This window comes from Nycticebus coucang, chromosome 13 (assembly GCF_027406575.1).
Source record: "Nycticebus coucang isolate mNycCou1 chromosome 13, mNycCou1.pri, whole genome shotgun sequence".
Lineage (NCBI taxonomy): Eukaryota > Metazoa > Chordata > Mammalia > Primates > Lorisidae > Nycticebus > Nycticebus coucang.
In genome coordinates, this window is record NC_069792.1 from 93,173,794 (window position 1) to 93,195,711 (window position 21,918).

Here is a 21,918-nt window from a genome sequence, read left to right on the forward strand (position 1 = left end):
TTTTACTGGTTCTTTGATTATTTAATTTTGTTTTTATTAAATCATAGCTGTGTACATCAATATGATCATGGGGCACCATACACTTGTTTCATAGAATATTTGACACATTTTCATCTCATTAGTTGACATAGCCCTCCTGGCATTTTCCTAGTTACTTTGCCAAGACATTTACATTCCACATTGATATCTTTGTCTGGCTTTGGTTATTGGGTAGTACTGGCCTCATTAAATGAATGGAGAAGTGTTCCCTTCTTCTTTAGTTTCTGAGAGACTTTATGTGAACTAGTATTGCTTCTTTCTTAAAATGTTTGGTAGACTCATCAGTGAAGCCATTTGGGATTGGCCTTGTCATTTGGAGAAGATTTTAAATTGTTTAATTTTTAAAATGGATGTAAACAGATTTTCAATTTCTTCTTTGAGTTTTTTTGTTTTAACTTTGTGTCTTTCTAGGAATTATTCTATTTCATTTAGTTATCTAATCTGTTAAGTGATGGTTTTCATAGTTGTCACTTACGATTTTTTAAAAAATGTATGGTTAGTTTGTAGTGATGTCTTTTTTATTCTTGATTTGATAATTAACTGCTTCTCCTTCCTTCCTGATTTCTTTCCTTCTTCTTTTCTCCCCTCCCTCCCTTCTTCCTTATTTTCTTCTCCTTTCCTTCCTGCCTCCCTTCATTTCTCCCTCTACCCCCAAAACTCATCAGTCTACATAGAGATTTGTCAGTTTTCTTTCTTTTTTTTTTGTAGAGACAGAGTCTCACCTTATGGCCCTGGGTAGAGTGCCATGGCCTCACACAGCTCACAGCAACCTCCAGCTCCTGGGCTTAGGCGATTCTCCTGCCTCAGCCTCCCGAGTAGCTGGGACTACAGGCGCCCGCCACAACGCCCGGCTATTTTTTTGTTGCAGTTCAGCTGGGGCTGGGTTTGAACCCACCACCCTCGGTATATGGAGCCGGCACCCTACTCACTGAGCCACAGGCGCCACCCGAGATTTGTCAGTTTTCTTATTCTTTTCAAGAAATTAACTTTTGCTTCATTTTAGTTTTTTCTGTTTTTTATGTTTCATTCATTTGTGCTCTGATCTGAGTTTCTAGTTTCTTACTTCAAATTATTTTTCTCTATTAGTTTCTTGAGGTAGAAATTATGATTACTGATTTTAGTTATTTTTAAAATATAGGTATTTAAATCTATAAATTTCCTTATAGTCAGTGACTTATCTGTATATCATGTATTTTGATATGTTATAGATTCTATTTTCATTCAGTTTGAGGTATTTACTAATTTCCATTGTTATTTCTTTATTTACCATGGATTATTTAGAAATGTTGTTTAATTTCTTACTTCTGGTTCTAAAATGACAATGTAGCAGCAAGCTGGCTACGCTCCTTCCCCACCAAAAACTCCAGGCAGATGGCAGGAGAACTGGACTTTTGAAATCTGCAGCACCTCTTCCTTCCAATTCTGCCAGGCACTGACTCTCTGCGAAATCTTCCATGCATCATGGTTCCTACTCTGAAAAAAGTAAAATTGAGGGGGTTGACCAGCTTTCCCATCTTCTTGGGCTCCTTGAAAGGAGACTGATCCTTGCCTTAACACATGGGTAGCCTTTTGACTGCCTTAAGGAGAAATATCTCGAAGGACAGGTAAAAATAAACAGGAGACGCCTCACTATAATCTCCAGTCCAGAAACTGTGTACCTGACTGCAGGACACACCCAATTAGAGTGGCTATAGAGGCACATCACAAGGTTCACCTGATAGGAACCCCTAGCTGCTGCCGGATTACCCCACACTGCTGGGATCAGCACTTTGGGACCCCTCCCACACCCAGGACAGGCAGTTCTCTTGCTATTTACCAGGTTCACCTGGGTGAACCTGGGCTCAATACGCCACCTATAGTCGAGAAGGAAGCAGTGAGCTGGCCATGTAGATTCCCTAAGTAGGAGCATTTAATAAAAAACAGAACAAGCTGGACAGAGAAAACTGGAGTAAGTAATCCTTCAATGCAAGTACATACACATATACCTGCAAGAAACATCGGCAAACAGAGAACCATGGCCTCTCTGAAAAGACAAGCAAAAATCCCAGACTGACCCTAAAGAGATGGCGATTTGTTACCTCTCTAGCCAAGAATTCAAAATAGTAGTTTTAGGGAAACTCGGCAATCTCCAACATAACACCAAAAAGTAATTCAGAAATGTATCAAATAAATTTAACAAAGATATTGAAATACTAAAAAAAGTAAGTGTTGGAACTGAGAAGCATATTTGCTGAACTAAAAACTCTAGAGGCTCTTGACAGCAGAATGAACCACACAGAGGATAGAATCAGTGAGCCCAAAGACTGGCTAGTTAAAAATACACAGAAGAGAAAAATGAAAACACAGAACAAAAAGGAACAGAGATTATAGAAATTACCTCAGAAAACCAAATATAAGAATTGTTGTTGTTCAAGAGGGAGCTGAGCAAGAGCAAGGTGTCCAACATTTACTCAGAGAAATAACAACAGAAAACTTCTCTTGAAACTTGAGAAAGATGTAAATATCAAGGTACCAGAAGGTTTTAGAACACCAAGCAAATTCAACCCAGGTAAGAATATCCCAAGGCAGGGCAGCGCCTGTGGCTCAAAGGAGTAGGGCGGCCCCATATACTGGAAGTGCTGGGTTCAAACCCAGCCCCGGCCAAAAACTGCAAAAAAAAAAAAAAAAAAAGAATATCCCAAGGCATTTAATAATCTATCTCTCCAAGGTCAAGAACTAAGAGAAGATCTCAAAGCAGCTAGACATAAGAAGCAAATAACAAACGTGCATGTAAAGGTTCTTCAATTTGTCTGGCAATGGACTTTTCAGCAGAAACCCTACAGCCAGGTGGAAATACAATGACATTTTCAATGTACCCAAAGAAAAAAAATGGCAACCCCAAAATATCATATCACTCAGTATTGTCATTTGAACTTAAAGGGGACAGAAAGACTTTCACAGACAAACAAAAGTTGAGAGAATTCATCACTGCAAGACCAATCTTACAAGAAATGCTAAAGAGAGTTCTTTGAATTGAAAGAAAAAAACACTAATGTGCAAAAGAAAACTTTTCAAGGTGTAAAACCCCCTGGTAAGATTGAGTACATGGACAAACCCAGATTATTACTGTGTTTGTGCTGTGCAATCCACCGATAACCTTAGCACAAATCCCAAGAGATAAATCTATCAAAAACAATAAGAGCTATTTCCACCTATTAAGAAATAGGTAATTCAAAAATATGTAAATTGAGACAACTAAGAATTAAAATGTAGATAAGATGGTGTTAAAGGGTGGAATTTTTGTGGGTTTTTTTGCCTTTGTTTCTAATATTTTATTTGTGTTCTAAGATGGGATTGTCCTTTCTTCAAAATAATGTTGAACCTGTAAAATATTTTTGTAAGCCTCATGGTAACCGTACCACAACCTGTAGTAGATTTGCTAAAAATAAAAAGCAATAAATTAAAACATACTACAAGAGATGTTTACTTGACTACAAAGGAAAACAGTAAGAAAGCAGGAAGAGAGAAGCCTCAAAACAACCCAACAATAAGCATCAGAATAGCAGTAGTGTTTACTCGTCAATATGAACCCTGAATGTAAATGGTCCCAATGTTTTCCATTAAAAAGGATAAGAAAACAAGACCCAAATATACGCTTATCTGCTGCCTTCAAGGAACTCCCTTCACCTGTAAAGACACACATAGACTTTGGGTGGTGGTGGGTGGGAGGTGGGGAAGATATTCCATGCAACTGGAAACCCAAAAAGAACAGCAGTAGCTAATACTCATATCAGATAAAATAGACTGTAAGTCAAAGACTATTTAAAAAGACAAGGATGGCCACTATGTAATGATAAAGGTATCAATTCAGGAAGAGTATATAACCACAATTATAAACATTTATCCCCTCGACACTGGAGCTCCCATATATACAAAGCAAATATTAATAAACCTAAAGGGACATATAGACTAAATACAATAATAGTAGGGGATGTGTACACCCCACCCTCAGTAATGGAAAGATCATTCAGCAGAAAAATCAACAAGGAACAGCACAGTGAAGCAGAGGTGAGCTACACATTAGGCCTAACCAACATTTACAGAACTGCAGAACTGTTGTAGAATACACATTCTTTTCCTCAGCACAAGGAGCATTTTCCAGGATAGATTATATCTTAGGCCACAAAGAAAATTCACAAAACACAGGGATAATATCAAGTGCCTTCTCTAAAGCAATGGAATGAAATTAAAAATCAATAACAAGAGGAACCTTGGAAAATACACAAACCCATGGAAATAAACAACTCTTTCCTGAATGATTAATTCAGGAGCCATTATGATATTAAGAAGAAAATTTAAGAATTTTTTGAACCAAATGAAAATGGAAGTATAACATACCAAAATCTATGTGATGCAGCAAAAGCAGTACTTAGAGGGAAGTTCATAGCAATAAATGCATACATGGAAAAAGTAGAAAGAGATCAAATTAACAATTCACTCCAAGGAACAAGAAAAGGAAGAACAAACCAAACCCAAATCAGTAAAAGAAAAGAAACAACAAAGATCAGAGCAGAAATAAATGAAATAGAGACCAAAAAACAAATTGCAAAAGATCAGAAAAGTAAAAGTTGTTTTTTTGAAAAGATAAGCAAAATGGCACACAATTAGTTATACTAAGGAAAAGAGAGAGAAGACTTGAATAAATAAATGAAAAAGAAGACAAAAACAACTGAAACCTCAGAAATATAAGAAACCATTAGGGACTATTACGAATGACAATGTGCCAACAAATTGGAAAACCTAGAAGAAATGGATGAATTCCCGGTCACATAACCTATCAAGATTGAACCAAAACTAAGCAGAAAACCTCAACAAACCAATAACTAGCAATGAGATTGTCACTGTAGTAAAAAGTCTATCAAAGAAAAGCCCAAAACCCCACGAATTCATTGCGAAATTCTACCAAACAAAGAAGAACGAATACTAATTCTACTCAAAGTCTTTTTAAAAAATTGAAGGAGAAGGGTACTTCCAAGTTCATTCTGTGAGGCTGGCATCACCCTGATATAAGAATCACACAAAAACACACACACACACACAAAAAGAACAACAACAGGCCAATATTCGTGATGAACATAAATACAAAAATTCCTAACAAAATACCAGCAAACTGAATGTAACAACATGTTAGAAAGATCATTTGCCAGGGATGTGAGAATAGTTCAACGTATGCAAATCAACAAACAACACACCACATAAACAGAAGTGATTGCCTCTTCTGTATTCTAATTACTCTGCATCCCCCCTCCAAAATCTTTAGTAAGCACTGATTATACATAGCACCCTTGTAGTACAGAATGAGAGAGATGAAGGAGAAATTGTGCAGTTGTGTTTGGGGCCAGTAGAGTGAGAGAGGGGATGGAGCCAGAGATGAAGACCCTGCCAGAGTGCTGGGGAGCTAAGCCATTAGCAGGTTGTTGAAGACAGACCAGGACACTGACATGCAGAGTCAAAGCAGAAGCCTGCATATCCTCAAGGATCAGTAGGGAGGTGAAAGCAGGGACAGGTCGCTGAGTCATTCTGAGAAAGAGTTTTGTGGTGCAGGAAGCAACACCTTGGTTGGTTTTCTCGAAGCTCGTCGCTCTGTTGCTCGGGTGGAGAGAAGCATCTCTCCTCTGTGTGTGGAGAGAGGCTCTTTGCATGGATTCTGAAAGAAGCCCATGTGGTTCTGACTCGCTGGGTGCCCTTGCTCCTATAGACTCCTGAGCCCCGCTCCTTCTCCAGGGAGGGGGTCTGAAGTGGAGTTAGCTCATGCATAGGCTGACGTTCCTCCCCTCCAAGTGCTCTTCACTCCAGCGATACCCTGGCCTGCTTCGTGGACCTTGAGCTCAGACTTCTCAAAGCATCAAACGCAGTGGAGCAGAGACACCTAGGGCATGGGCCCGGGTGGTTCCTTCCCAGGGGACAGGCCAGCAAGAGTGACTCAGCACACCAGCAGACCTGCGCAAGCTGTAGCTGTGTGCGTGCATTCGGGGGCAATGGGAACCATAGTGAGCATGATTTGTAATAAACCTCTAACCATGTTCCACTTTTTCTAGGATGCCTCTGCTTTGGAACACCTAAAACTGGAGAAATGCCAATGTTCTGTTTATTATATTCCTGTAGTGAAAAGGTGCTGCTCTCAAGCAGCACAGGGGGAGCTTGGCCCCCATGATGGGGCAGCAGGCCGTCAGGCAGAGGGAGTTCTTCCTTTGTCTATCCCCCTAAACTTTCTTTGCTTCACACCTAAGCCTCAGTCTAAACTGTTATCCCCAACTCTCCAGGGTGAGCTGATCCCTCTGCCATGGAGCCCCCTATGCACCTGCACAGTGAGTCTCCATCCACGCAGTGAGTGCTGGGTTTCAGAGGACTGTCCCTACAGCTGGTGAAGAAGCCCCAGGGAGGGCCACAGGGGAGGGGGCTGCTGTGAGTGGCTAGTGCAGAGCTGGGGGCCTGGAGGAAGCAGGGGCAGTGGACCCAGGAAATGGGAATGGGTGGGCTTGAGGGGAGGGCTGTGTCAGGAGATGCATGAATAAACGTGGCGCTCTGGCACATGTTGAATTTGCAATGTCCTCTGCATGGTCCTGGGCTCCAAAGCAGTCTGGCTGAAGACTGAGCTAGAGAGTGGTGCGTGAGCCACAGGAAGGCTGTGTGGGGCAGAGGAGCTCACCTGGCTGTAATGCCGCCCTGACCCTTAACACGACTTGTGTTTTACTTTCAGAGTTTGTATCATGAACATCATAAAGACAGAGGCTGTTACCAGCTGAATTGTGTACCGCCGAAATTCATATACTGGTTTCCTAGGTCCAGTGCCCAAGAATGTGTCTGAATTTGGAGAAAGGGTCTTTAAGGAGGTAATTAAGTTAAAATGAGCTCATTAGGGTTGGCTCTAATCCCATAGGGCTCTAATTCCATAGAAGAGGAAATTAGGACACAGACAGAGAGGAAAAACCACGGGAAGACACAGGGAGAGGACGGCCACCAACAAGCCAAGACACCAAGCCCACCCACACCTTGACCTCAGACTTTCAGCCTCGAGAACTATGAGAAGACACGTTTGTGTGGTTCAAGTCCTCCAGTTGGTGATACTTTGCAATGACAGCTGGAGCAGACTAAGGCAGTGGCCAATGTTGGATACTTGATACATGTCAAATACTATTCTAAGTGCTTTGCGTATTTTAACACATTTCATAGTCAACAGCAGCCCTATTCATAGTAGGTAGTACAGTCCATTGTGGGGGTGCACCCCTCATCCCAGCCTGCCCCCACCTGCACACTCTTGGTGCCCCTCCCCTTCTCTGCTGCCCCACTCAGCAATATTCCCTGGTTGCCCACAAGCCTCTGCCCCCACCTGTCACTACCTCTGGATCTGCTGGGCTGTCCTGTATACTTGCTACTACCAGGGCAGGATGCCATACTCGAAATGAGAAGATCAGTAATCCAACTGCAGGCAGGTCAGGAGCCGAGGCTCTTCAACTCTGCTTTATTCTTCCACAGCCAGCCTAATGGGCAGGGACACTGTCATCCTCTTTTTAACTTTACCTTCTAGAGAGAGAGGCCAGGGAGTAGGGAGACGAGGCATGTTTTCCCAGGCCACAGGGGCGCAGGAGTGAGGGAGGGAAGCTGCTTGCTGGGAGAAGCTGCTGGCTGCACGTGGGAGGCACAGCTCCGGCTGCCTTAGGATGGCAAAGTCTGAGGTCCCGGGAAAGAGAAGGAACATCAATGTCAATATGAATGTGTGCACATGGATTTGCCTTTTCTTGATAAAATTCTTATTTTCTATATTAATGAAGGCAGGATTTTGCTTGTTTTATTCTTTGTCATATCTTTATTGTCTAAAATAGGTATCTTCTACTCTACTCCAGTATGGGCTCGAAAAACATATGGAAGGGAGGAAAGGAACAGGGAGGAAGGAAGGGAAGGAGGACAGAAGAAAAAAAAAAGAAAGGAAGAAAGGTAGGAAGGGAAGAGAGGGATGGAGGAGGAAGTAAAAAGTGGGCTTGAGCCTGTCACCCCCAAATCTAGAGAACTTTGGCTTTTGCCTATGAAGAGGGATTTAAAGCCTCCCTACCCAGTGCTCTCCACAGTCTAGACAAGATTTTCTTGCCCCACTGGCCATATGAGTGTCCTCAGAGGGAGCAGACGCAGATGGAGGGAATTCCTTGTGACCTGTAGAGAAAACAGGGTGGGGCGCAGCCTCCTGAGTGCCCACAGGTGGGGGGGAGCCCATGCCAGTCAGAGGGGGTTCTTATCCAGCAGCTCTATAAAGCTCCCTGGCTGGAGCATCTCCAGAGGGCAGTGGCTCTATCCCTACAGCTCAGGAAGGGGCCAGGAAGATGGCCCTGGTCCTGTGGGTCTTCAGCCTACTGGGCTTCATCTGCTTGGGTTCGGCCAACATCTTTGGTGAGTTTTGAGGTCAGGCTGTGGAATCGGGGTGGAGAGGGAGCTCCAGATAAGCCAGGCTCTGCCCCAGGACCTTTGAACATATGCAACCTGATTTATCCCCTAAATGCCCAAATGTCAGTTATTTGCTCTTTTCTCTTCAGATGAAGAGACAGAGGCTCAGGGAGGTGAACTGAATTGCCTGAGTTCACAGAGTGAGTGGTTGGTGGAGCAGAGATAGGAAATTGATCTTCCTAATTCAATCCTAGTTCCCCCACCCTACCCTTTCAGCAAAATTTTGGTATTGACAAGGCTTTTTGTTCTCTTAGCTATCCCAAAGTCTATGTCGTCTATGCAAGATACTTAAGAAGTATCCAGCAGGTAGTAAGAAAAAATAACCCACCTGTGCAGTGAAATAGACCTAAGTTCTATCCTGGGCTCAGCCACTTACCCAGGTGACTTTTGCCAAAGTGCCAAGCTTTAGTTTCTTCATTAAGAAGGGAAGCAAATGACAGTTACCTCATGATGTGGTTGTGATTTCTGAGTAAGATATTGCACTTTACATGGGTTCTCTGTGCAGACTGATACACATATACACTGTTACTTAATACATACCGTGTGCCAGGAAGGTGCTAGGACCTCATGGGTGGGCTGATCTGTCCAAGAACAACTTCCCTGTGGTGCTCGCTGTTCTGACCTATCCAGTAGCGTGGTGGGGTGCAGTCCCAGGGTTGATTTTGAAATCCTTCTCTTGCCAGCTGGGTGACCTTGGGCAGTTACTTTCACTACCTGAGTCTTGGTGTCACATGAGAGACCTAGAAATATTACCAATCTCCTCTCAGGGAAGTGCTGAGCATTAAATGTCAGAGTTGGAGAAGTGTTCCCAGCTGCCACATTGCAGATTAGACTGTAATAGGTGATGATAATGCTGCTGGAAAAGCACCTGTGCTCACAGGACCTACCTCTGCACCTGGGGCCCAGGCCACCCTTTCCTCTGACGTGCCACCTCCCCTCCCAGAGTACCAGGTGGATGCCCAGCCACTCCGTCCCTGTGAGCTGCAGAGGGAAAAGGCCTTTCTGAAGCAAGCAGACTATGTGCCACAGTGCTCGGAGGATGGCAGCTTCCAGTAAGTCCTCAGATGCCCTGGGGGACAGGTGTCCGGGGGTCCTAGGACACCTTCTCCCTTCTTGCTGAGTGAGAGCAAGTCCTTTCAACTCCTCTGTGCACACGAGACCTGGCCACGTCATTTGGAGGTGACTCCTGTCAGTTCCCCAGGCCAGTGAGTTGTGGCCAATCTGGCCAAGTGAGCCCCAATCAGTGCTTCATCCTGCCCTGCCCACTGCCCTTCCTTCTCCTCCTGCCAACAGGTTTACCCTGATTGTGGTGGCTTTAAAAAGATATGTATATTGTGAGGCAGTGCTCAAATGGTCTGTGCTTTGACACCTCCCCCACTTTCCCGTAGTGTCCTTTTGAGAAGTCGGGCAGAGGGAAGCAGAGGCTGGCAGCCTTCCCAGGCTGGGATCCCCCCGACCCTGCCCAGGTCTGCCCTCCAGCGACTGGGTTACTGTCTCCCCAGTGAGCTGCCCTCTGAAAGGGCTTTTCCCAGCTGCCCCAGCACAAACTTGGCCATGAGACTTTCTCAGCAGAGTGTGTGGTGATAACCTAAACAACTGTAGCACAGATAAGCATCTTTTGGAACATGCAGGCAAAGGGAATTTCCCTGTGCTATTCCAGAGGGAGCTCAGTCTTTATGGCTGTTCTGGGAAATATTGCTGAAACCACCTCTGCTGCTCTTGACATGCCCAACCTCCCGCGAGCACCAAGAGACATTGCTGGTCCAGGCCCTGCCTGATCTCTGGGATCCTGGAGCAGTAAGGAAGGAGCTAGGGAGGCATCTCACTGTTCCCAGCCTTATTTAGGATCCTCGCCTCCTGTTTCCTATCCCAGCCACTCCTAGTGTCAAGCCAGCCCAGCCCTCAGGAGGCTTTGCATATGCTGTTCTCTTTACCTGGAACACCTTGACCATCCTGCAGGCCTCAGTTCAGCCATTACTTCCCTTAGGCAACCAACCATACAGCCTGGCCTGACCCCTGCCCATGTGCTTCCCAGTACAAGCTACTGACCCATGATCTCCCTGGGTCCCCCAACCTGATCCTCACTATGAGAGCACTGTCCTTATCCTTTGCGGCCCCACAATCACCAAGTGCATTCAGTGGATGTGGCTGAAGCTGTGCCTTCCAGGTGGGGTTCTTGCTTTGGGCTGGCAGGCTGGATGGCTGAGGTAGGAGTAGATGCAGTATCTGCCAGGCAGGAAAGGTTGTGCTTTCCTTCCATGTCAGTCACCCCCTCCACATTACTCCTACCCCAACTTAAATGAGAAAGGAAGAAGGAAGGTGACCTGGCTTGGAACTAGCATGTGGCTTTGGGAGCCCAACACAGTGTCACCCGCGTATCTCTCCTCAGGACTGTCCAGTGTCAGAATGATGGCCGCTCCTGCTGGTGTGTGGGTGCTGACGGCCTGGAGGTACCGGGCAGCAGGCAGCCTGGACGGCCAGTGGCTTGTAAGTGCAAAGGGGCACAGGTGGGAAGGAGGGACCTTGCTGGATGTCTCAGATCTGGAAGTGAGCTCTGGGCTTGGGGGACGGGGGTGGTGAGCAGTGGAGTCTCCCCTGGGATCCTGCTGCTCCTCTTTGGATGAGAAAGGTCTGTAAACACCCTGCAAGGCCACGCTTCCCTTAGGACCTTCATGAGAATCCAGTCAGCCAAAGGAGTTGTTATTTGTCGGGCAGATAGCCACCAAGTTCCTCCCTTGTGCCGGGAACCTTGCTGGGTGCTGACCAAACACTGCTGAGCAGACATTAGAGTCCCCTGAAATCAGAGAGTGACCAGGGAAACAGGAAGGGCTTTTTCACCTGTGGTGCAAGCATTTGGGAGTTGGGTTAAACCATCCAGTTAAAATTATTATTATGGTGAGTAGTCAATTGGTGGGATTACACCTGCGGTGCATCTTACAAGGGTACATGTGAAACTTAGTAAATGTAGAATATAAATGTCTGAACACAATAACTAAGAAAATGCTAGGAAGGCTACATTAACCAGTGTGATGATGCCCCATGATCGCATTAATGTACACAGCTATTATTTAATAATAATAATAATAAAAAAGAAACAGAGTCCTCATTTAAAGCCTGTTGTAACCCCCCAAAAGGTCAATTTAAGGCAATCACCTTAAAATGATGAAATTGAGCCTAAACCCAAAGCTGTCCATAATGGATAAAGGCTCTGCTTGGGGCCCTGGTTTTATGTGGTCAGTGTGGCTGGCATGGGTCAGGCTGGGTCTCCATGCTGGTCCTGAGTACAGGACCCACCCACCCCTGCTGAGCTGTGGTTCCTCCTCTGTGACACGAGCATGCGGTCTGCCACCCACCCCTGCTGAGCTGTGGTTCCTCCTCTGTGACACGAGCATGCGGTCTGCCTTGTAGTGCTATCATCAGGACTTAACAGGGCAGTCACTGCTCCATCGTAGTTGTCCATGTCACTATAAAGGAATGCCTGAGGCTTGGAAATTCCCAAAGAAAAGAGTTCTGTTTGGCTCACAGCCCTGTAGGCTGTGTGAGAAGCACCGGCCCAGCATCTGCTTCTGGTGAGGGCCTCAGGCTGCTGCCATGCACTGTGGAGGTCAATGGGAGCAGCAGATGCAGGTCACACAGAGAGGGGAAGCAAGAGGTAAGGGAGCTGCCAGGCTCTTTGTAACAACCACTGTGCCAGCAACTCAGAGGGGAACTCACTGGCCCGAGGTAGTGAGTTCCTCTATTCACGAAGGATCCCTCCCCAGGACCCAAACACTGTCATTACAGCTCACCTTCTAGGCTGGGGATCACACATCAATATGAGATTCGGAGGGCACACATATCCAAATTGTGGCAGTCAGCATCCGTCACACACCTGATAGAAGGCAGCTGCATTTCTACCCTGTAAAGAAGAAGAGTAAGGTACACGAGTGAGGCAGCTTCCCCAGGGTTATGTGGCAAATATGCGCAGAAATCTGGATTCAGACAAGCTTGGTTGGAACTCTGTTCCTACCTCTGCTCTGCAGTGCCAGGGCTCTGGGCTGTGTGGCTGACTGATGTGGCACCGGTGGGATCTGCCCTCCTCTGACTCAGTCTACAGGACTCAAGGACAGTCTGAATGCAAGGCTTGAAGCTGCCACTAGCTCACTGAGTGTCTGTGGGCTGGTCATTTCCCTCCCCACTGTGTCCCTGTTGGGAGGGAGCCAGAGTCTTCCTGGGCTCAGCCCCCTGGATGTTCCTGAAGCACCACCTGACACTGCTCTTCGTACCCACAGGCCTGTCATTCTGTCAGCTGCAGAAACAGCAGATCTTGTTGAGTGGCTACCTGAACAGCACGGCCACATCCTACCTCCCTCAGTGTGGGGACTCGGGGGAATACACACCCATCCAGTGCGACGTGTGGCAGGAGCAGTGTTGGTGTGTGGACACAGCGGGCATGGAGGTGTATGGGACCCGTCAGCAGGGCAGGCCAAGGCAATGTGAGTTTCACCGACACCAGCGGGCTGGGGTGGGGGGGGAGCGGTAACGCAGCTTCCCTCACTGTGAACCAGAGGGAAGGTTATATGACTTCTAACATTTCCATGTGGTAGACATTCCCTGGCTGACCATTGGACACATAAGCAGGATTTCGAGGACCATTTTTGCGTCTCCTGTTACAGACCTCAGTTGCTGTTTGGGGCTCTAACTGTATGACGGTGGTCCCCTAAGATTTCCATGGAGCTGAAAAATTCCTATTGCCTAATAATGTCTTGAAGATCCTGACCTGCAGAGGTCAACATGAAGGGGTGGGTGTGTTTGGGTCTTTGTTTTTAGCCAAAGAGTTTACAAAGTAAAAAAGTGAATAAATAAAAATATTAAAAATAGTAAAAAGCTTATAGACAGAGGATATAAAATATTTTTTATATGGCTGGAAAATAGGTTTGTGTTTTAAACTCAGTGTTATTAAGAGTCAAAAAGTTAAAATAAATTTATAAAGTAAAAACATTACAAAAAGTTAAGGTTAATTTATTAGTGGGGAAAGAAAAATACTTTTGATAAATGAAGTGCAGCCTTGGTGTGCAGTGTTGGTGGCGTCTGCAGTGGTGGCAGCAGAGTCCGCGGCCGCCTCCTTCACTCGCTCTCTCTGACGCATCCAGAGCAATTTCCAGTCCTATAAACCCCAGTCCTGGTAGGAGCCCTATATAGGCTTACCTTCTCATCTTTTGTGCTGGATTTTTCCTGTGTCTTTTCTATGTTTGGATACACAGATCATTACCACTGTGCGACAGCTGCCCACAGTACTCAGTACAGTCCCACGCGGTGTAGGTGTATAGCCCAGGAGCAATATGCAGGGCCACACAGCCTGGGTGTGCAGAAGGCGACATGACACCCCTATGTGTCTCAACTGCCCCCTGTGATGTCCGCACAGTGACAACATTGCCTAACAATGTGCTCCTCAAAGCATGTCCCTGTCATGAAATGACTCCCAACTGTACATGCAGCTTGACTGCAGAAACCTAAGCAACCACTCATACAGACACATTTAAAATTTGTTCATGAACACATTTAGGTCCCAGGAGCTGTGAAATAAGAAACCGCCGTCTTCTCCATGGGGTGGGGGACAAGTCACCACCCCAGTGCTCAGCAGATGGAGAGTTTCTGCCCGTCCAGTGCAAATTCGTCAACACCACAGACATGATGATCTTTGATCTGGTCCATAACTACAACAGGTAAGAGACCCAGCCCACAGAGCTCACATGCTGAGCGGGGCTGTGAGCGTCATCGCACAGCAAATGTCACAGGGGCCCTGGGGTACTACAGCATTTTGAAGAAAGCCAACCAGCAATTGCTATTAAGTTAAAAATATATGCACCCTCCAGCCCAACCAGCCATGGAAATGTAAACTACCAGAATGTGAAGACATATGTACAAGGGTGTCCATTGGATTGTTTTTCTTTTTTTAACTTTACATCATCTCTTCTCTTTTTTTTTTTTTTATTGTTGGGGATTCATTGAGGGTACAATAAGCCAGGTTACACTGATTGCAATTGTTAGGTAAAGTCCCTCTTGCAATTATGTCTTGCCCCCAGAAGGTGTGGACCGTTTTTCACCGTAGCATAAAACTGGGGAACAAAGTGACTGTCAAAATGTGGATAACTGAATAAATGTGCATTGCCATAGTATTTATGCAGCCATTAAAAAGAATGAATTGTGCCAGTACAGTTGACTTGGAGAGGATCCATGGTTTATTATGATAATATGATTTGAGATACAAATGCCCCTAATATAGCATGTATAATGCAATTTAGTTATTAAAGAACAGACAAGCAAAAATATCCTTCATATATGCCTATACAATTATATGACGATGGTGGTGTCTGCCAGGACTAAGTGGACACTGAGGCCAATGTGATGGGCTGCTTCAGAGGTCAGGGAGGGTCTGCAGAGAGAGCAGTGGGCAGAAAGGGACCAGCAGAAAAGGAGAAAAGCGTTGATGTCATCAGATTCATGTTTTGTAGTTTTGTAACCTGCATGGATGTGTGTAATTGTAAATAGTTTCAAAGATTTAAGTAATGTAAGATCTTGGCCCAAAGCCCCAGGAGCTTCTGGTTATCCGAGATGGTCACTTGAGTATTGTAAAGGGCTCACACAGACTTCATATGTAATTGAACCATTCGGAGTAAACAGAAATACCAATACTAGTTTGCAAATACTGATATGAATTCTCCTGGAGAACTTGAGCCTCTGTGTGGATGGCTTTTAAAACAAACAATTTCTTTCCCCACATGAGAGAGGAAATTCTCACAGGTTGTGCCAGGCGCGCTGTCAGACTAGGAGACTGCAACTCAGGATCTGAGACAGGTTTTGTTTGCACTGAAAAATAGTTTTAAAACTAGGACCTTTTATTAGGTTATACTCTATAAAATTTCTATTTTTGTAGGTAAAAAAGTAGTTGGAAATGTGCAATTTTATACATTCAACCTAAAGTACTACATTCTGAGTTCCCGGTTTCAAAGCACAAGCGGGGAAGGTACCAAGAACCTGCGCTGCCCTCTGTGGGCCAAGGGCAGACCCGTCTGTGTTGTGTCCTATCCCTGCCTACTTCATCCAAGATGCATTGCCTGCTTGGGCCTATAACACTTACCTTTGCGACCTGCATTCTGCCTCTGCCACTCATAGCATGGTGGCCTGGCCGCTTTCCCTCTGACAGCCTCAGTGTTCCTATCTATGAAATGGATGCTCATTAGGTCATAGTGAAGATCCAACAAGACCACATCTATGACACCATTGCCAGTTGGTGTCATAGTTGTGTAAATCATTACACATCTGCAGGGAATTCTCATGTGTCACTCAGTTTTGGCAGAGAGAGATCCCACCCTCTCTACCCCCACCCCAATGCTAGAGAATACCTATCTATGAACACATGTAAATCTCCATCATCCAATTTTGTATCTTTGTATCTACTTGAATGCTTACAGAAATAATTTGATAATTGTAGTCTCTAGTCTATACCAATGAGGACTCTGAAACATGAAAGTTAACAAACTCACCCTACAAAGCATAATTAGTGGGTGCTAGAACTGTCTGGTTCCTTTCATTAGACCACACACTATGATTCATCTTTCCATGGTATGGAGTTTACACCCAGTACGTCTACAGTCAATGCTTATAGAACAGGAGAATGCATCCAAAAATCTTGTGGGTGCCATGCTGAGGTTGAGGCAAATTCACAGCGACTTCCACAAGAGGGCAGTCGAGTTAAATGTAAAAGTTTAGCACTAAGCAGCCATTGTTTAAAACAAACACAAAAACAATTTACTCCTGAAATGGGGTCTCTTTCTTTTTGTATGCAAGCTTGTCTTAGAGCAAATCTGGCTTAGGAAGGTCATGGGAAGGGTTGGATGGTTGATTACTGGAAGCCGAGCCAGAATCAAGGATTTTATGTGTCCTCAGGCCCAGTGACTCCTCTGGGCAGAGTGCAAGAAGCCACAGAGGCCACGTGAAGAGTCTAAGCTCAGAGCCTGGGGTTGCCAGATTAAATACGGGACAGCCAGATGCATTTGAGTTTCAAGCCCAGTTACATTTGAGTTTCAGATAATTGAAGAATAATTATTTGGTGTAATTCCCCAATATCGCACAAAGCATTTTAAGCTTGGGATGAGGGTAAGATATAGCTTAATCACCCTCAGACTTGGACTTCAGAAAGGATAGAGTGGGTGGGGGGAAGAGTGGAGTGCGTGGGTACTAGAAGGCTAGTCCAGGTGAGAGATGTTGATGTGTGTAGCTGTTGGCCAGGATGGCTGAGAGGTGGGGGAATTATTTAACAGATGGAGTCCACAGAGCTTGGTGGAGGAATAACTATGGAGGGTGAGGGAAGGGGAAGGTCAAGGATGACTTCTAGGTTAGAGTTCTAGGTTTAATGTTGAATCTGGGGGTGTTTCTTTCAGAACTTCAAAGAGGTGGCCTAGGGCACTTGACTTACTTCCCTGGGGCCATGGGAAGGCGAAAGCCTGTGGGCATCTCATTTGCCAACTTGTTGTGTGTTCTTACTGTGCCAGGTGATGATTTGACCTTGAACTTGACTACGAAGCTTTTGTATTTGAAGTCGGTCTTTTTGCCCTTGTGAAACATCACTGCTCACTACACCTATTTGGCTGGTGACTTTCAAAGTACAATGTCATGCTGGGGAGTAAGCCTTGCTAGTCTCTCTGTGGCATGCCCCACCTCTCACATTGCCCTACCCAGTCACAGGTTTTGGCCAAACAGACTACAGATAAAGAAGAGCCTTCGATCAGGGCTGATGCCTTTACTAAGACCTTAGTGATCTGCGTTAAGATTCAGTTAATCGGCTTCTTTATTGATCCTTGCCCTCAGTGAGTAAACTCACTCAAACTTTTTAGCAATGCATCTTAAGTCAAATGTCTTAGCCACCCACCCACGCTACCCAGATTGTCTGGTGGGAAGGGTCAGGTACATCTTAGTACATGGGATAGGTGCATTGTAAGTGGGACACAGAAGGGATAGGGTGGAGAAATCAGATACTAGGCTAGGCTGCACCCCTCCCAAAAGGACCACCCACTCTGGTTCAGGAGAAAACCAAATACATGGCTAATTTATTAATCCATGATTAGATTTCTGGAGGGAAATGGGAGATGCTAGAGGATCTGACTCATGCTCTGCACAGGAACGTCTGTGCTGCTGTTTCTGCTAACTTACTATTTGGGGATCTATTTAAAGACATAGGTAGATACGTATTACGTGTATTCTTGGATCTCCTGTACAGCAATATAGGGCATGAAAACAAATCTATCAGTGTTGTATAAAGTTGAAAAAATTCCTGGTTGCTGAATTAGTACACAGGGAAAGAACTAAAACACAGCTCTCCAGACCTTAGTGTTACCTTCAGGATGGGAAACCCCGTTGACGAGCTCCTTATATTAATTGCCAAGGTGAACATGATTAGGGAAGACCTTTCCAGATTTACACAAAGGGACCGACAGCCCTGGTTAGTGATGTAATATTGATTCGTGTGTTTTCAACAATGGAACTGGAAAATTTCCTCCTTAAGGACTTCTTATAATGGGATCTGGCTTCTTTGCAAGTTCTTGAAAAGCTGTAAAGGGCCCTGAAGTCGTTTGATGTTCCAAAATGAGATCATGCACAATGTACCATATGTTTGTCAAACAGACTTGGCCTTTAGTCTCTGGACTATATTCCAGTAAAGGAACCAGTTCATGTGACATTCATGACTTGTTTTCTGCCTGGCGCTGTGAGACACACGCATGGAGAGAAGGGGATCAAATGCCTTTAAGTGTGGAAAACTGCTAATTAGCAGATGACAGCCAAGCACAGCTTTGTTTTATAAGGTTCAGCCGAGTTCCAGCCAGGCAAAACCAAGTTAGAAAAGAAATGCATTTACTGAAGGAAGCATGGAACAACCATCATGAGATTAAAAAAAGCAGACATTCCTTTTCTCCTTGTGCAGACTTGGCCACATTTATTGCTACGGGAAGAGCTCGTGATGACTTGTCCTTTATGAAATGGTGATCATAAATCTCATTCTCTCTCAGGTTTCCAGATGCATTCATGACCTTCAGCTCCTTCCGGAGCAGATTCCCACAGGTGTCTGGGTACTGTCACTGTGCCGACAGCCAAGGGCGAGAACTGGCTGAGACAGGTGAATGAGCACACCTGAGGCAATCTGGAGGGAGGGAGAGCAGTTCCTCAGGCGCCAGGGCTTGCAGAGCAGAACTAGCAATGTCTGCTCCTCACCCAGGCTGAAGGGGACACAGTCTTAGCAAATGCTCATCTGTGGTTCTATGAATGCACTGGCCCAAATGGTGCCTTTGTGCCCACTGGAAAGAGGTTATCCACATCCCAACCCCGGGAGGTGCAGTTCTGAGGTTGGTGAATGGTGAATGGTGGATGGATTTCAATCTCTTATTCTTTAGGCAGTATTCCCTTGTGCTGTGAATCTGCAGCCCTGACTTTGGAAACTTGTTCAGATCTGATGCATCATGGTGTTGATGAGGCTCTGTCTCTCTGAATGTCTGTTTGTACTGCAAGGTGGGGGCTTCCTTTGTGAAAGAGGCCGTCCCTGAAATGCTTGCCATCTTTGCTCAGGTTTGGAATTATTACTGGATGAAATTTATGACACCATTTTTGCTGGCCTGGACCTACCTTCTATCTTCACTGAAACAACCCTGTACCGAATATTGCAGAGACGGTTCCTAGCGGTTCAATTAGTCATCTCTGGTAGATTCCGATGTAAGTAACCAGCTGCCAACAGATGTGCGTGTTTCTGCTGGGGGAAACCACTTGGGTTTAAAGTTTCTATAGTCCCAGTGGCTGTTCCACTAAAGTATTTGCAGATATTAAAAGAAAATCTTAGCAGCAGACAGCAATGCCTACTGTAAACACGTGGAGCGTTGTTTACACACTGGCTTCTCCTTTTCTGCACTGATTTCTTCTAGGCCCCACGAAATGTGAAGTGGAATGGTTCACAGCAACCAGCTTTGGTCATCCCTATGTTCCAAGCTGCCGCCGAAATGGGGACTACCAGGCAGTGCAGTGCCACACAGATGGGCCGTGCTGGTGTGTGGATGCCCAGGGGAAGGAAATCCAAGGAACTCAGCAGCAAGGGGAGCCGGCAGCATGTGGTGGGTCTCTCAGGGGGCTTCCTCTTCTGGTCTCCTCGGGTCCTATTACTTTAACTGTCCACCCCTCCAGGCCAACTTCTCTGGACCTCATTAATTCAGCTGCCTACTCACTGTAGACAACTCTAGACCCTTCAAGCTCAATAAGAGTGAAAACCATTTTGTCATCATCAGTTTCCAATAGATTTCTTATCTTGTCAGATTAGCTTTCTGAGGGAGCTCAAGGAAGATTGGGGGTAAGAGGAGAGAATTAAATTTCCTTGTGCCATGAGAGATGTGTGTATAGGGAACTAAAGGAGTGTGTTTGTCGTGGGGTGTCCATTCTGTCTTGCAGCATGTGTGAGCAGGAGGCATTTAGGAAGCCTTCATAGAAGAGGTGACACTTAGGCTTTTCTACAGTGAAGGAGAGTGAGGAAAGGTGTTCTCTACATAAAGAGGAGGAGAAGCAAGGTTATAAGGACACGAATAATGGGCATAGATATGCAAGAAAGACAGAATAAAATTTTCTGGGAAAGGCAAGAGTAAGGCCATGAGGTCTTTCGTGTCGTAGAAGAGGTACGGCATCCTCATCCTGGAGCTCAAGTGAAGACCCTGAGATGTTTTAAACTGGAGTGTGTTGTGATAGCTTTTGTGTGTAAGACAAAGACATTCTGGAGGAGGGGTTGAAAGGAACATTAGACTGGAGGCAATGGGACTAATTAAAAGGCCATTGCAGTGTTCTGGACCAAGATGAGGGGGTCTATATTAGTTTTCTAAGGTTGTTGTAATAAATCACCATAAACTGGGTAGCTCAGAACAACAGAAATGTATTGTCTCACTGTTTTGGAGGTGAAAAGTCCAAAATCAAGGTGTCATCAGGGCCATGCTTTTGCTGAAGGCTCTAGGGGAGCCTCTTTCTAGTTTGTGGTGGGTGCAGAAACCAGAGGCGTCCCTTGGCTTGTGTCAGCAAACTCCAGTCTTTGCTCCATCATGGCATGGCCATCTTCCCTTTGTATCTGTTCCCATGTCTCTCCTTTTTGAAGAAGAGCAGTCATATTGGATTAAGGGCTCCCCCACCCGGGACAACCTCATCTTAACTAAGCTCATCTATGATGACTCTTTTGCCAAATAAGGTTACATTCTGTGGTTCTCAGTATGAGAATGTTGGAAAAGAAAATTTAGAGATCTTCCTTGAAGGCATTTACAGTCACAAGTTGGTGGAGATGAAGAACTATGGCTTCCCCAATGAAAAACAATAAATAGCCCTATTGAATGCATGAGGGGATCGCATATCTTTACTTCTTTCTAGTGTTATCAGTCCTCTTTCTGTGGAGACACATGCCACGTGGAAATGATATCCGAATTTCTTTGCCTTGGTAACACCACATAACAAATGGATGGAAGGAATAAGTTGTTAATTTGGAAAGAGAATGAGCGATCAACTTTATTCCTTCCGTGTCTTCCTGTAATACCCATTAGTGGAGCCCATGGCCTTGGTGAGGGATGAGTTACATGCTCTGATGTTGCCAGTCGTTTCCCCTCCTCCCCACTTCTTACCACATTTTCCAGTTCTTTCTCTGTTGCCTGGTTACGGAAAGAAATTGGCTGACTTCCTTTTTGGCATCCATGTGAATCAAGAGGAAAAAATTATTTTAAAATTTGGGGATGGGTTGAGTGGTTTAAAAGATCCTCTAAGATTTATGATTTGGGGGGGAGAAATGAAGCTTATGTGCTCCTACTTATGTCACTGAGACCCCAACGTGGCATTTGAATTTTCCTTTTTTTTTTTTTTTTTTTAGTAGTAGATAGGATTTTTATTAGAAGTTAGAAAGGAATACAGAAGAAGTAAAAAGCACCAAAGCTTCTGGAAGGGGGAAAGAACTGAACCTCCTTTTTTTTTTTTTAATGTAATCACAGTCAACCTAGCATGTTTAGATAGAATGACCTGACCATTCACAGAGTTAGTTCACTGACTTCATCACTGTTTAATCAGTAATTTCAAGGAAAGGTCAAGATCAGAAGAATGTGCGAAGTGTGGTTTGCTGGCTAGGTGTTATTATGTTATACAGGGTGTCCATAAAGTTCATGCATAATTTTTAAATTGCACATGAATTTTATGGACATCCCATATTATAAAAAATATTATGACATAGGAAAACATTTCTTTTCTTTTCTCTTTTTTTTTAGAGATAGAATCTCACTCTGTTGTCCTCAGTAGAGTGAAATGGTGTCACAGCTCACAGCAACCTCCAGCTCTTGGGTTTAGGCGATTCTCTTGCTTCAGCCTCCCTAG

At 44.9% G+C, this 21,918-nt stretch overlaps 1 protein-coding gene across 1 annotated transcript in view; it reads left to right on the forward strand.

The window, feature by feature from the left end:
• Positions 1–8,393: 8,393 nt before the first annotated feature.
• TG (thyroglobulin) overlaps positions 8,394–21,918 on the forward strand; it is a 231,284-nt gene continuing 217,759 nt past the window's right edge. Inside the window, exons 1-8 of the mRNA XM_053558250.1 lie at positions 8,394–8,460; positions 9,458–9,566; positions 10,904–11,001; positions 12,786–12,989; positions 14,060–14,219; positions 18,561–18,667; positions 19,114–19,257; positions 19,464–19,649. Coding sequence (XP_053414225.1) covers positions 8,394–8,460; positions 9,458–9,566; positions 10,904–11,001; positions 12,786–12,989; positions 14,060–14,219; positions 18,561–18,667; positions 19,114–19,257; positions 19,464–19,649 — 1,075 coding nt within the window. The remainder of the gene's footprint in view (positions 8,461–9,457; positions 9,567–10,903; positions 11,002–12,785; positions 12,990–14,059; positions 14,220–18,560; positions 18,668–19,113; positions 19,258–19,463; positions 19,650–21,918) is intronic.